This window comes from Labrus mixtus, chromosome 5 (assembly GCF_963584025.1).
Source record: "Labrus mixtus chromosome 5, fLabMix1.1, whole genome shotgun sequence".
Taxonomy (NCBI): domain Eukaryota; kingdom Metazoa; phylum Chordata; class Actinopteri; order Labriformes; family Labridae; genus Labrus; species Labrus mixtus.
Window position 1 is genome coordinate 13,428,124 of NC_083616.1, and position 15,147 is coordinate 13,443,270.

General features: G+C 41.5%; 3 protein-coding genes across 3 annotated transcripts; 1 reads left to right on the forward strand and 2 right to left on the reverse strand.

Moving 5' to 3' along the window:
• Positions 1–303: 303 nt before the first annotated feature.
• On the forward strand, positions 304–14,565 carry nol6 (nucleolar protein 6 (RNA-associated)). The gene is made up of 26 exons (XM_061037937.1): positions 304–459; positions 703–900; positions 996–1,112; positions 1,231–1,410; positions 1,562–1,730; positions 1,901–2,035; positions 2,128–2,291; positions 2,426–2,546; positions 2,687–2,745; positions 2,853–2,954; positions 3,041–3,156; positions 3,257–3,434; positions 3,626–3,748; positions 4,722–4,870; positions 7,881–7,956; positions 8,410–8,550; positions 8,802–8,919; positions 9,005–9,159; positions 9,285–9,448; positions 9,672–9,824; positions 9,939–10,036; positions 10,231–10,355; positions 12,619–12,708; positions 12,832–13,032; positions 13,960–14,061; positions 14,174–14,565. Exons 1-26 carry the CDS (start codon positions 421–423, stop codon positions 14,321–14,323), a joined length of 3,423 nt encoding a protein of 1,140 aa, XP_060893920.1. The 5' UTR covers positions 304–420; the 3' UTR covers positions 14,324–14,565.
• LOC132974113 (E3 SUMO-protein ligase ZBED1-like) lies at positions 4,665–7,699 on the reverse strand. Its single transcript, XM_061037938.1, has 3 exons — positions 6,156–7,699; positions 5,442–6,026; positions 4,665–4,799 (listed from the first exon to the last, which is right to left on the reverse strand). Exons 1-2 carry the CDS (start codon positions 7,656–7,658, stop codon positions 5,478–5,480), a joined length of 2,052 nt encoding a protein of 683 aa, XP_060893921.1. The 5' UTR covers positions 7,659–7,699; the 3' UTR covers positions 4,665–4,799; positions 5,442–5,477.
• Positions 10,503–12,097, reverse strand: LOC132974114 (cocaine- and amphetamine-regulated transcript protein-like). Its single transcript, XM_061037939.1, has 3 exons — positions 11,092–12,097; positions 10,822–10,905; positions 10,503–10,677 (listed from the first exon to the last, which is right to left on the reverse strand). Exons 1-3 carry the CDS (start codon positions 11,326–11,328, stop codon positions 10,570–10,572), a joined length of 429 nt encoding a protein of 142 aa, XP_060893922.1. The 5' UTR covers positions 11,329–12,097; the 3' UTR covers positions 10,503–10,569.
• Positions 14,566–15,147: the final 582 nt, after the last annotated feature.

Consider the following 15,147-nt stretch of genomic DNA (forward strand, 5'->3'; position numbering starts at 1 on the left):
AGGACATTTAGAGCTCCATCACTATAAGTTTCATTTAACCTCAATGTAGTCAGACTTTGTTTGGTGTCTGTCTCTTTCCTTTTTCAGATAAGTTATTTAAACTCTGAACCTTAACAAATGTGTTAACCGTGCTTGTTTCTACATTGTAACTTAATGAATATTTCGGTTTCCCTGTTGCTGGTCTCAAGCGTCTGCTCGTGCAACCTATCTTGATGAGGCCCACGTGACGCAGGAAGACTAGCGAGCCAATCAGAATTCACTTCTGGGGCTTCTACACCAACCGGGGAAATATTTTGCTTGGTAGCACGTTATGTTGACCCTTTGCACATGTGAGAGCGCAATGAAGGGAAAGCAGTGTTGAACTATTTTTTTTTTTTTTAAAAAGGTCGGAATTATCGTCTCATTGAAAGCAGACCAGACATGGAAAAGAAACAGTCATTTATTAAAGACCCAGCAGAGGTAAGACTCATAAAACACTATTTTTCACAACTAATACCCAATGCAGATGTAGGCTACTACTGCTACACGTTTGTTGCTTGATGGCTTTGCCTACATTTAAACAACAAGTGGGATTAATTAGACACATTTTTTTAAATCATGATGTTGTCACCCTAATTCTGGTCTCGTTGTAGTAATTCTAAACGTGTTTAAGGATTACACAACGATGCAGCTACTTCAACTATCTTTGTTGTTGTTACACAGATGATTCCGTCAGACTCCTCCAATGAGGCTCCCGTTAAAGCCAAAAGGAGCAAGCCCGTGGAGCCTGAAGGTGAGGAGGTGGTCTATCATCCGGTGAAGATGTCACGAAGTGATCTGTACAGACCTCCTACGGCAGAGGAGCTCAACCAGCTGAAAGAAACAGAGAGCCTGTTTCACTGCAGTCTGCTCAAGATGCAGGTGAGACATCTGAACCGAACATGAAAGGAAGGAGTAGACATAACACACATCTCGCAACCCCTTTGTTAATGTCTACAATCTGTCACCAATATCAGATGGAAGAGCTGCTGAAAGAGGTCTCCCTGAGTGACCGCAGGAAACAGCAAATAGACTCCTTCGTTCAGACCGTCACTAAGATGCTTCAGACCGTGCCAAAGTTAGCAGATGTTGAGGTATGTAGTGCTTAAACTGTACGGAAATCTTGGTGATCCCCTTTAGAGGCTCTGTTCCATTCTTTCAGCTCTCCACAAACACACACACACCTGTAACTCAATCTCTCTATGTGCTCAGGTTGATGACCTTTCATGGCTGTCTGATGCAGTTAATGTCCCGTTCCTCCTGGTGCCCAAAACATCAAAGGGAAAGTTCCACATGGTACCTCCTGCTTCTATTGATCTGATTGGCAGCTACCCCCTGGGTACCTGCACCAAACCTCGCATTGTGGTGGACCTAGCTGTTACTATCCCGGCTGTAAGTGACCTGTCCCTTTCATCTTCATCAATTAAAGCCTTGAGAGCAATTTGCTGTGGTCTCATAATATCTTAATGCTTTTTTAACGCAACATTACAAAACCGAATTCAGATAATAAGAGACATTGATTTTCTCATGTCTTCATTATTAGGAGGTCCTGCATCCCAAAGACATCATTAACCAGAGGTATCCCCGGAAAAGAGCTCTCTACCTTGCAGGTCTGGCCCAGCACCTCATGTCTTCCTCTGACATTGGGACCATGCGTTATTCATGTCTCCATGGTAATCGACTGCGTCCAGTTCTGCTGCTGGCCACTCCAGGTTTGTGGCATTTTAGTTACAGCATATTTCAGGAAGAACTAACATCTTTAAATAATACTGGGTTAAGTGTTTGTTATATGGGTTTTCCCGCAAATCATCTTCTGTGCAAGCGCATGTTTAGCTGTCATTTTTTTTGGTTATTAGAATTGTTTTGTTGTCCCATCTTTTAGATACAAACACCACCAGCTTCAGTGTACGTGTTCATGCCCTTCCTCCTCCGGGGTTCTTCAAGCCCAGTCGTTTCCATCCCCAGAGGAATAATATCCGGACAGAGTGGTACACCGGATTGAAGACCATCCTTTCTGGTATTATTCATTTTCCTCAACTTTTTCAGCAACAGTTTAAATTAACTATCACTATCAGGAGGATCAATTTCTTTCTTAATTGTTGGTTGCAGATAGCAGCGAACCTCCCACGCCACATTACAACAGCTCTGTTCTGGGAGATTTACTTCCAAGGGCCCACCTTCAATTCCTCTCGGCTATCAGCTCCCAGTGCTCAGCTTTTGCTGAAGGGGTGGCTTTACTCAAAGTGTGGCTTCGTCAAAGAGAGCTCGACCAGGTTGGTTGGAGGGTTACATTTACTCTTTTACTTTTGGCATATAGCTTGCTTCCTTGTTTTTACATTGTATTCATTTCTCAGTCTGCTGACACTGCTCATCTTCACCTACCTTTGTGTTGCTCCATGTCTTTTAGGGCACTGGTGGTTTGAATGGCTTCCTGGCTTCAATGCTGTTGAGTTATCTGCTAACCACTCACAGAATCAGTAACAGCATGACAGCCTATCAGCTGCTTAGAAACAGCTTGAACTTTCTGGGTGAGAACATTTTAACAACATTAAGATATCTATATTTATATTTAAATTCAGGGTAAATCGAGATTGTGGAGTTATGCACGACTTATTAATGTTTTAAAAAGCTGACACCTCAAACTCCTTTTTTTTCTTCTAATTTTTAGCATCAACAGACCTGACAGGGAATGGAATCAGTCTAGCAAAAGATCCTGACTCCACTGCTGTAAGTGGTCTGGCTCACATTTGAAATGATGAATCTGTGCATGTACCTTCTAAATTAATTTTCATAGTCCAATCTGTCTTTTAATTTTTTTTCTCTTATTCTTGCAGCCGTCTCTGTCAGAGTTCCACCGTGCTTTCCAGGTCGTGTTTGTTGACCCCTCCGGGCATCTCAACCTGTGTGCTGACATGACCGCTTGTACCTACAAACAGGTAAATACTCTGAGTGTTTTACCAAAATCATTTTGTACCCCTGAGATTTAAAAACAGGTTTCAACAATTTTCCTACCGCTCCTCAGCTGCAACATGAAGCATCAGTGTCGATGCAGTTCTGGGACAACCCAACAGTGGATGGGTTCCACAGCCTCCTCATGACCCCGAAACCCATGATAAGGACAAGTGACCATGTGTTCCAGTAAGGCTCTATTTATTAGCTTTTATACTCTGTTCAACCTGACATCCTCATCCTGTCAGTACTTGTAATGTTTTCTTCTCTCTCTCTCTCTCTCTCTCAGGTTATGTGAGCTGGTGAAGCTCCAGTCCAGCTGTAAGAAACTGAATCTCCTCAGTGAGCTGATGGACCACAGTGGAAACTATGTCCACACCGCGCTCCCTTTCATTCTGTCACTGCTTGAGCGAGGACTGGGCCAAAGGATTCAGCTCCTCACCCACTCCCTGTCTCCTGATCCAGAGGTGTGAAAGACTGGCATTCATGAATCACAGCTAACCATGTCAGGATTGCTAAACTGTTAGAACGTGGACGCTGAAGTTTCAGTGTTCAACTGGAATTTAACAAAGGAGTAAAAAAAGACAGAAAACACTCATGTAAATCATTATTTGAATCTTTAAATCACTGAGTTTGTTGAACTTCTTTTTTATAACAGTGGTCTGTGGAGAGTGAAGCCCCAAAACACAAAGCTCAGCCTCCACTCTCCTTCGGCTTGCTCTTAAAACCGGATATGGCAGTCTCTGTCCTGGAGAGAGGACCCCCTGCAGACAGTCCCAAGGTAAACCCTACCTTCTCATTGCTGTGCATGTGTCTTATGGTTCTATTGGGTTGAAGTTACTACAGGGTCATTCAACTTGACTCTCGCGTGCTCGTACATACACAAACGAGCATCATCATCGGCCGTGAAACACTGGATATGTTTACAGAGGAGGTAAGTGGTCATACACATGTGAAGGAGTCTGTGTTGTGCTTGAGGCCAGTCGTTTATTTGTACTAAAAGATTCCATATTGGAGTCATTCTCCATCCTACAAACGACAGTCTCGGCAGGCTCTGACTGAGAGCGAGAGCGTGGATGAGTTTGTCCGCCTTTGAGAGCTCCTAGGGCGGATAGAAGTGTGTGGAAGGCGGCCTCTGGCTGTAGCGGGAGTGTGTGATGAGTGTGTGATGAGTTTGTACTGTTGATCTCTGTAAGCGGAGCGGAGTGAGGAGGACGTTGAGAACGTGCATAAAATGTCACTTCCTGGAGCTTTCGCGGAAAATATGACCCGGGGAAAAAATGTATACAGGCAACACAGATAGACAGTGAACATCTACTTTTTCACATCAGTTAACCGTTCGCTTATTAATGTGCAATAAAAAACGATTTATACATGTAAAAAGTTACATATAGAACCTTTAAGTATAATATTCAGAGAGGGCTTCTAAAGAGAGGAGACACAAGACAATTCATTTTGCTGCTTGTGTTTTGTATTTTTAATCTTTTAAATATGGTTGTAACATCTTTTTGGGACTTAAAAATAAATAATGCAGCATTATGAATACAACTCATTTATATTTCTTGTATGGCCACCATTTGAACTTTCAGAAAGCCCTTTTTTTTGTGACATGCAGAATCGACAATTCCCTCACTTTACGTTATAGGGTTAGGGTTAGTACATGTACATTTTGTAGACTTGCTTTCTTGTCCATGTATTTACCATCAAGCTTGTGTTATGACTTATAATAAATAACGACGGTGTTCTCCTGCCAGGCGGCTGAGTTTCGTCAGCTGTGGGGCTCTCGCTCCGAGCTGCGTCGTTTCCAGGATGGTGCCATCACTGAGGCCGTCCTGTGGGAGGGAGAGAGCATGTGTCAAAAACAACTGGTCCCCAGACAGATCATCACACATCTGCTGCAACTGTATGTATTTTATGTCGGAATAGAATACTCTATCATTTTAATACTAGTACTTATACAGTAGCTAGTTTGGACAGTGAGAACCGACCTAATGTAATTATACAAAATATATTATTCTAGTACCCATGTATACATGTCATATAGCATACTATAACGGTAACAAAGAATACACCAGGGATTTTTCCAATTCAGTTTTTTATCATCCTGGTTTCTATCTTTTATTATCTATTCCAATTAACGTAACACATATACCAGTGTAAAGGTCAAACATTTGTATCAAAGGCCTGATAAACATTCACTTGACATTTATGTCTGCCACATGTTTGATGTTAAATGCTAAGTATTTGAGGTATATGTACGTTTGATCAGATGTTGTTAATATGGTTTAACTACAGGCTCACTGCCTACTGTCAGGATCCAGCAGTGTCAGCCGTTGATCACTTGTGGTAATGGGTAAAATCACTGGGTTTCAATGTTGTGAAATACATTTAGGTGTGATGATGTACAGTATATAACTGCAGCATCACAACCACTTTGAACAACAGATCAACAGGAGAGTTCTCGCTGAACTTACAGCCCGGCCTTCCTCCATCACAAAAGGGTCAATAAGTTACAGATTTCTGTTCACAAAGATCATCATGTCAATTTGGTCCGGACTCAGTCTTGTACGCATTGTGGCAAAAGTCTGTCCAGCCTCAGACAACAACGACGGCAGCGATACACCAGGTATGCACAAGTAGTGTCTGGCCAGAGTGGCCAGTTTTGGGAATCTTGGCCCATTAACCCTCCACCAGTCAAGAGGGTTTATGTCCAATGAGGGAGCAATGTCTCTCAGGTAGTAATCCACCTGAGCCTCGGAGTCTGTGGCATAGGAGGAGCTGTAGTTGTCTCCCAGGAGCAACATCATGGTGTTTTTGGTGTCACTTCTCATTTGTGAGGGCAAAGGGACTCGACTGATATCAGGTGTAACCGGGGTCTCCTGCTGCTCATCCTTTGTGCTCACAGTTGAAGTGATCACATCTTGTTTTGAAACCAGCTCATGCAGTTTAACCTTTGCAGCCAGTCTTCCTGCCGGTGTTAGGAAGCTGAGGTGTTTGTGACGAGGGTCCAGAATGGAGGCAATCAGAGCTGGTTTGGAGGCGAGGTCATTAGAGTCAACCTGTGAACGATTAAGATAAATGATACTGATAAAGAATTATGCAAAGTGAATGCAAATTGTTTGTCATTATTTGCACCATTTTAGCAATTTACAAATGTATTTCAAAGCACAAAATGATAGTCAGCATACCTCCATGTAAGTTCTAAGCGACTTCTGGACTTTCAGCTTGAACTCTGAGACTTGTTCAACATCATTCTCTTTGGGCACAAGGTGAGTCTGAGTGAGGCTGAATGTGATCGGGTAGATATTTGAAATCGATACTTCTGTTTCGGCAGATATGACTGTAGTTGCCCATTTCAGTGTCGCAAGCACGGGTGTGAAATTCTCAATAATTTGCCAACAATCATCTCCGATCTCAAGAGCCCGCGCTTCCTGTCTGTTGGTGATCATTCGATCAGAGAGCACGGCTTTGATTGCCCACCGCTGCTCCAGTAACCGCTCGAACATATCGCAAATTGTGTCCCATCTAGCTTTGTTCGAGCGGACGAGTTTGTGTTGAGGCAGACACATCTGAACCTGCTTCTGCGCCAAGGCCTCACCTGCCACCAGGTTGTGACTGAAATGCTTGACTAGTTTCCCCGCTGCAACAACGATGTGGACTAGATCCTCACTCAGCCCGTCGTTGACTGCGAGCTGCAGAGTAGTGGCGAAGCAATTGGCGTAGTCCCAGGTGACACGGGTACACGCGTGTGCTGACAAAGCGTCGTCCGTGTTGTTATGAACACATGCGGTCACTTTTCCGGCAAGACCCCAGTTCTGCACGACTTCAAGAAGCCTCTCTGTGACTTTGTCTGCAGTATGGTGGCTGCCCGGTGGTAATTTGTGCGTTTGCAGCACAGCTGACCGCCCCTGCCACTCTTCTGTTATGAATGAACAGGAAACTGTAATGTAGACATGGAACGGAAGGGCTGTCCAAACATCAGCAGTGAGAGCCACTCTCTCCACTCGGCCCAGCTGCCCCACAAGCTCCTCCACCTTCTCGTGGAAATGGCCTTCTATGAGGCGTGTAATATCTCCAGCAGATGGCATCTTATAGTTATGAACGGTGTATGCAAGTAGCTCTCGAAAACCATCCCCGGTGACGACACTGACTGGCAGCAGGTCCTTCTCTATCATCCTGGAGATGAGCTCTGTTACCTCTGCATGTGTTGCCACTGACACGCCATCATTAGGCACAGAGTCCGGGTGTTTATTTTTGATGTGGTACATCATGCTGGTGGTGCTGCTCTTGTATTTGAGCTTTGTGTCGCACACCGTGCAGTGAACCTCATCGTCCACTTTGATGAAAATGTCCCAAACCGAGCTCCGCTTCAGGCGCTTCCTCTCGCCATAGTAGTCCCGCTCGGGCTGGCTGCTTGTCATGTTAACGCCGGGGGACACGACGGACACCTGCGTGATGTCCGAGTTCGCCGCGCTCTCATCGTCGATGCTCTGGACGCCGCAGATCACGGGTTTCTCGTCTCCGTCAGGTGGCGTTAGGGTCGGATGGTACCTACTCATGTGGTTTATCATGGAGCTGGTGGCTCCGCCGCAGTACTTCAGTGTAGCGTCACATTTTACGCAGCGGACAAAGTTCCCCTCTTGTTCAAAGCAGTCCCACACAGAGCTCCATCTCCTCCCTGATCGCTTCATGTTTTGTGCCGCAGGCGGATGTCGGATCCAAATGTTTTTTTTTTACGTTGGCATGCTGGCTGATGTCATCTCCAAAAAAATGGGTTTGTCGGTCATTACAGAGCAAATTGTGACCCGTGACATTTAAATTTGTGCTCTAAAAAGAGTCGAATAAGTGAGTGTGGATATGACTTTCTAGGAGCCTCGTTTTCAAAAAAGACTATATGTTTCTTATCTATTAAGACATGCAGATATCCCCGAATCCTGTGTGCGGTATGTGGGGGCGATGGTGGATGACGTCATCAAAACGGGAAATAAGGTAAATGCAAAATCTCTGCTGTTTTATTTATTTATTTATTTATTTAGGATAGGCAAAATGTATCTCAAAAATGTACAGTTAAGAGTTATTGAAAATAATGTACCGTTGTTTGTGTGCAACGAATAAAAGCGTTGCTGTTGTTTAACCTGCTTCTATCCTCATTATTTATTCTCTTGAATTTTGTAAGATTTGTTCTGTGTTCTTGAATTAGCGCAAACACCCAATTTTGGAAAGAAACCTTTTTGTTTTAGAGCCATTTACAAACCACATTCAAACTCAATGAATCATTGGTCAACTCAAAACAAGATTACCATTGTATCGAAGTCTTTTTTGTGTCGGCATTTGTTCTGCTTTAAAAGTACTTTTAACATTCTTGTAAATTGCGTTCCTTTGGCGATTCTTTATTTAAATGAAGGTTAAATTAATATGTGCAATATATGTTTTGCTCTTTAGGTGCCAAGTACTGGTGAGGAGGAGAGTTTGCTGGTGGTTAAGTCCTACGATGACCTCAGTAGAAAACTGTGGGGACTGGAGGGTCTGCCTCTCTCCATCACAGCAGTGCAAGGAGCCCACCCTGCACTTAGATACACACAGGTGAAGCATCTTGTTCTAACCAGGGAACTGCTCTCATTAATGTAGAGTTCAGTGTTTTTAGTAAATGAAAGTCATTTAAAAAAACATTTTTTTGAAATGTTATACAACTGTAATTCAACTCCAGGGCATGCATATATGAACATCACCGTAGTCAATCAGGGTTATTAAAGTTAAGTTATTGATAATCTCAGTAAGGGTGACATTTGTAAGTTGAGAATTTGGCCTTGTAACATTTCAGCTGTGTCTTACAGGTCTTCCCCCCTGTGCCACTGAAGTTGGATTATTCCTTCTTTGACCAAGAAAAGTCTTGTAGATCATTGGTGCCAAAGGAAGGAAAACCCTGCCCTACTTATATCACTCCGATCACAGGTATGTTTTATCCATAAGCAATTATTTAAGAAGTAAACTCTTCTTTAATCCAGTAAAAACCACATTTGAAACCCTGTTCTTGCAGTGATTTGTCACATGGAGGGAAGTGGAAAGTGGCCACACGACCACCTGGCCATCCGCCACATCCGAGCTGCCTTTCACATCAGTATGGGCGAGTTACTCAAGAAGTACCATAATTACACATGCAGGCCCTGCCCAACACACCTGGATGTCTGGAAGGTGCGTATATAAGTTTGTGTGCATGTCGTGCATGTTGATGGTACAACTCAATTTGTAAGCGCAGTTAGCTGTGATTCCCTTTCATAAATGCTCTTTTACTTCCCTTTGTTTGTTTGTGTGTTCAGGACGGCTTGGTGTTCCGCATCCATGTAGCATACCATCGGGAGCCTCAGGTGCTGAGGAGTAGTGTGAATCCAGAGGGGCTGCTGGTTGTGAGAGACAACGAAGAGGCTCAGGCTCTAGAGATGGCCACCATTCACAAGCCTCTACTAACCAGCACTTTGCATGGGTAAAATAAATCAATGGCACCAAGTAGTATTTGTGTGTGTTTGTATAAATAGGCAGGATTGTAGGGTTCCCATTGTTTCCCTTTATTAACCTCGCTTGTTATTATTTCGAAAACATATAACAGTTGTTTTTATTTGAAGTCCTCACCTTCTTTTCCTTCCCTGTTTCTCAGTTTTCTTAACTTTTTGGATACATCTTTTGTTTCTGTTTTTTGTTGTCGGTAGGCTCCAGCAGCATAACCCATGCTTTGGGGCAGTGTGTCGTCTGGCCAAACGTTGGCTTGGTGCTCAGCTCTTCAGTGAAGATCTGACAGAGGATACTGCAGACCTGCTGGTGGCGTCACTTTTCCTGCAGCCTGCACCCTTTACGCCTCCTGGGTAACTTTCACATCTAGTTATTAATAATCTGTCATGTTTAGGGATTCTTTTTTCTTCTTTTTTTTCATTGTTCGTTCAGTAGGTCATGTGAATAAATTTCTCTGTTGTCCTCAGTTCTCCTCAGGTCGGCTTCCTTCGCTTCCTTCATCTGCTCTCTTCCTTTGACTGGAGGAACAACCCGCTGGTTGTCAACCTAAACAACCAGCTCACAGGCAAGCACTCTTTCTCTCTCACACACACACACACACACACACACACACACACACACACACACTTCTGTGTCCCACAAACAAATCGCTTCTGACCTCCTTCTATTTACACACCCGACATACTTTGACATCCTGCTCATATCCATCCTTGGGTCAACACCAGGTTTGATTGTTGTTTCTCTCTCCATCACGTGTAGCCACCGACTACACAGAGATCAAGAATGACTTCATGGCCTCCAGGGAGTCTTTGCCTGTCATGTTTTTAGCTACGCCTAAAGATAAAAAACTATCTTTGTGGACCAAGAGAGCACCTAGTGTACAGGTCAGTAGACACAAATACACAAGGACACAGCTTGCACAACAACACATGTAATATATTGGCCCTTATTAAAAAATTCAACATGATTAAATATTACAATTTAGTAAGACAGAGGAACAAATTACACAATAACTTCAAAAATACACAATCAAATAGATAACAAGTTTATGCAATTATTTTTGTTAGACATATTACAGAAACACAGAAACGTACAGAATCACAAACAGCGGTGTAGAAAGGAGTTGCATGTTCTCGGCAAGGAGCAGTCACATAGTTTTCCGATCCTGGAGCCTTTTCTTAGTGCACATTGGTCCCCTGGATCACACTGAAAGAATTTGAGATACATGTAAGATAATGATTATCTTATGTTCACAAATGAACATAATGTCGTCATAAATATTAAAAATGTTACTATTAATGGGTTGTTTATAGATTAATGAAAGGTGGTCTGATGTGTTGCTTTTCTTACCATAGGCAAAAAGCCATGTTTTTTTCTTAGAGCTGGAATTTGATTGTTCTGAAGTCTCTCCAAAACTTCATGTAAATCATTAATCTGGAATGACACAAATTGTATTGATTTAATAAACATTAAAATACCATGAGAACATATAAAACAGTCAGCATTCTGGAGAGTTTCCATCAGGCATGAATATTTACATCAATGATAATATCAATAACTTTCCAAAGTTCCTGAAAAGAAAACATTAATGATTTTCAGAGACAGTCAGGTGTAGCTCACCAGTTGCTTCTCATTGCCGTCCTCTGTTGTGGAGAAATAAGGTAAATGTTTTGGTCTGTATTCCTCTGTCTGGACGTGACCGTAGCTGTAGAAGAGTCCTGTGGCACACATCAATGCACAGAAAAGATACACAAACCAGCTGCCCATGGTGCGTAGTTGACCCAGATAAGCTTCCTGTGCTGGACCGCCTTTCTCCCCCAACAAACCCAACATGAACACTGAGCTTCTCCCAAGCATCCTGCTTTATAAGCAGGAAATGTTGTGCTCTGTGACGTCCTCATAGACACGTTGTTGTGAGCTTCATTCAGCATGTTTATTCATCATGTGCATGATACTTTTCATTGTGATATTCAGAGTGATTTTTATTTGACCTTTTCTTTATGTTTGGTTTCAAAAGGTCTGAAAATATCCTTCTTCTATTTTTTGTTAAATTCGCCCGCCTGCCTAAATGACTTCCAGAAGTGAGAGAGAGAGAGTGTGTGTCAAAACAAATAACAGAGTGGATGTTACGGCTAACTGTGTTGGTAGTCTGATCAATTCCCCTGACTGACCACTAGGGAGCAGATTGTGCTAGAGTGAATCATTTTAAGGACGATCTTAAAATGATAGTGTCATCTAGCGCTGCATACTATCATGATTTTTAACTTAATCAGACGGTGATTTCAAGCTAGTTTGAAAGTCATTATACATTTCCTTTGATTACTGATGTACCAATAGGAAAGCTTGTCCATCATGTGGTCAAAATATTGAAATAAATGGAATAAAGGAAAACTTATTAATAGGAAAAAGTCATATTCACTTTCCCTCGACAGACTCAAGATAAGTAAATAACAGATATACATTTAAGTTAATTAGTTTGTGGACTGCAAGTTTTTATGTTGCGTTATCAAACTAACAAATAAAGAAGGTTCTTCCACTACAACATTCAGCATGCTTAATAGTTGTTCTGTAATTGAATTTCATACAAGACGATATCCTAAATAAAACATCATGATTTATTTAAGATACCCGAGGTTTGTAGTTGAGCCATTTAAAAGCATGCAATTCTGCAACACTGAAAAATACAAGTCAATGTTTCTCTAAAAATAAGAAAGCTTGGTGTAATTATGGACCCACACCTATATTTTACAACAGCCACATAAAGACTGTTACAGAGTCCGCCAATTACAATCTTAAAACATCACAAGAATCAAATATTATACGTGTAAACCAGACACAGAAAAACTTGTTCATAATTGCCACATATGTTTTCTCTATTGTGGATAGTTTAATGTCTTGTTTCAGCGAAATCTATCACTTTTTTAATCTTATCAATGTTCATAATGTTCTGTTTTTAATTCTGTTAAGCAATTTAAATTGCTCTGTGTCAATGGTGTTTCACAAGTATTAATAGCTAACTACAAAAACAAAGGTCCAAGTATTAGATGAAGGGTCACAACGTTGGATGGTTTGAGTGTTAATGCTTTAGAATAACTTATTTTACCATGTTGAACCATCAAATGTTACATTTTGTTTATGTGTCATCAGATGCTCCAGCGCATTGTGATGGTGGCTGCAGAGAGTCTGAAGGTATTGGAACATCAGCTGATGGATGGCAGCCAGATACAAGATGTCAGGGTGTGTACAAAGCATTGCAAAGCTAGTTAACTAACCACTCTGTTCCTTCATAAACAGTCTGCTTTGTGAAAAAACGTGATTTAAATTTCAGCCTTGTGATGCACTTATCTGTGTTTGGTGTAGGTGGTAATGCGACCTCCTTTAGAGGCCTATGATGTGCTGATTCACCTGAACCCAAAGCAGGTTCCCCTTCTCAGCCATGCAGTAGACCCTCCCACTGTCACCTTCAGTAGGGGCATCATGACTGGCACCGTGTCCTCATCTGGGGGGTTCCTGCCCGTCATCGATTACAACCCTGTGTCCCTCTTCCTGGCAGAGCTGAGAGTGAGTCTTGTGTTTTAGAAATGTTTGAATAGAAGGGTGTGGTTTTTAAACAGCACCTTGTTGTCACAGGATGTGAGAGAAGTTGTGTAGCAGGATTTACACAAGCGAACTGCAGCTGGACCGTTCAGGCTAAAATAAACCTTAATCACAGGCAAGAGAAATACAAGGTGACATGAAGCTTCACTTACAGGCCTGATCTTTTGTGATGTTAAATGGTAAATTGAACATTTTCATTGTTTTACATGCACTCCTATGCACATTTCTCTCTCCACTGTTGGCATGAAAGGACTCCTGCCACATGAATCTTCTTAAACAGTGGTTCCCAACCTCTTTTCCTTGGAGCCCCCTGTACTTGTATAAGCTGGGACCCCCAAGCACCCAATTGAAAAAAATGTATACATGGCTGAAAAAATGAACATACATTTTAAAAGTTTTCATTGCTTAAAAAGAAAAATCCTGCACACTACTCTTGCTCGTCACAACGTTTCAGTCCTTCTGAACCTTTGTCGAGTGTGTTATCAAACAATTTCTCCTCCAGGATGTTGCCCTAAATTGGTGATGCCGGTCAAGAGTAGTGTGCGGGATTATTTATTATTAATGTGACAGTTTGATGCCCTATGCACATACATTATGAGATAGTTGGATGTGAGAACACCAACTTTAAAACTTCATTTTTACTGATAAAATCCCTACAGAATAGATTTGCCAGGACCCCAGGTTGGGAACCGATGCTCTAATACATGTAAAATTAGATATTTAGTCAAATAGGTAAACCTAACAAACATACCTATAAGGTTTTATAAAGCTGTCCTTAGAAAGATGTGTATTTTTGCTTTGGAAAAAGAATCCAATTAGCCCAACAGTTCAACAAAGAGTTGTATTTTTGTCTCCTTGTTTCCTGCATCACCAAACTTTATTTATTTTTAGGAGGCTTTTGGAGACCTAGCCCTCTTCTTCTGCGACCCTTATGGTGGAACAGTGATCGCAGTTGTGTGGAAGCCTAAGGCTTTCATCCCAGCGTCCTTCAAGGTAATTCTTTAGTTTTGTTTTACATTTGTCCATCTACTCTCCTCATTTCCCTCACATTTCATCATCCATCACTGACCTTATGCCCTACTTTCTCCTTGATCGCTCATCACAGACGTCACAGTTGTCTGCGCGGAGTGTGCAGGTGAACGGTGAAGAAGCAAACACCATTCCAAATGTTGAAGCAATTTTGGAGGACTTCCAGGTCATTGGAAAAGACTTGGTCAAATCAGTGGAGGCTAGGACTGAGAAATGGTCATTTTAGATGTGTACAGATGCATTCATCCACATACCACATTTACCGGGTATGAAACATGTAAGCAAAGTGGCAATTTCACCACAAAAGGTATATTAATGCCTTTTGATTTATTTGTACCTGAGTTATGAAAACATAAAGGAATATTGGACATCTTGTTTACAATATTATGTGTAAATGTTGCTGTTAAACACCAGCAATGTGCTTGTGTTGTATGACCTGTATGTTGCATAATAAATGCATATCTACTGCTTTGGTTTAGATTTATTTATTTTGTTTAACTGCTTTTAGAAAAATCAGCAGATGAAATTAAGATAACATACACTTTTTAAATCTGATGATGCATTGCAGTAATTAACAAAAATACTTACAGATATATATGAAAAAGAAAATGTTATGTATGAATAAAAACAGAAGTCAAACAGGGACTATAAAACAGAAATTAAAGACACAATTACAAGGCAAAATGATAAATGTTTTATTGGATTAGAAGCAGAAAAATCACATCTAAAATATTTAAACGGTGTACACAAGACTAATAATTATATAATATTAAGTAAAGAAACTAAATGTTTGTTTTAATATGGGATATGACAAAGCCAGAGTAATAAAGTTTGGAATATAAGATTTATAGTGTGAAGGGAAAATTCAGTTTTATTGTACCACATTGGACCCCATGGTCCCTTTTACATGATGAAATCAGCTGCTCTTCAATGATGTGAATCTCCAGCATTAACACATCCCAAAGATTGTTTGTGTGTGTTGACTGGACAAAGTAGAAAAAGTAGTGCAAAAAAGAAAAGGTTTGGTTGAGGTTTGTAACATTCATCCTG

Coding starts and splice junctions, on each gene's coding strand:
- nol6 (XM_061037937.1), top strand. CDS start 421: ATGGAAAAGAAACAGTCATTTATTAAAGACCCAGCAGAG. Junction 9,825..9,938: donor GCACCCTTTACGCCTCCTGG/GTAACTTTCACA, acceptor TGTTGTCCTCAG/TTCTCCTCAGGTCGGCTTCC. Junction 10,037..10,230: donor CCTAAACAACCAGCTCACAG/GCAAGCACTCTT, acceptor CATCACGTGTAG/CCACCGACTACACAGAGATC.
- LOC132974113 (XM_061037938.1), bottom strand. CDS start 7,658: ATGAAGCGATCAGGGAGGAGATGGAGCTCTGTGTGGGACTGCTTTGAA. Junction 6,027..6,155: donor CGCTTAGAACTTACATGGAG/GTATGCTGACTA, acceptor AATCGTTCACAG/GTTGACTCTAATGACCTCGC.
- LOC132974114 (XM_061037939.1), bottom strand. CDS start 11,328: ATGCTTGGGAGAAGCTCAGTGTTCATGTTGGGTTTGTTGGGGGAGAAA. Junction 10,906..11,091: donor ACGGCAATGAGAAGCAACTG/GTGAGCTACACC, acceptor GTGTCATTCCAG/ATTAATGATTTACATGAAGT. Junction 10,678..10,821: donor AACATGGCTTTTTGCCTATG/GTAAGAAAAGCA, acceptor AAATTCTTTCAG/TGTGATCCAGGGGACCAATG.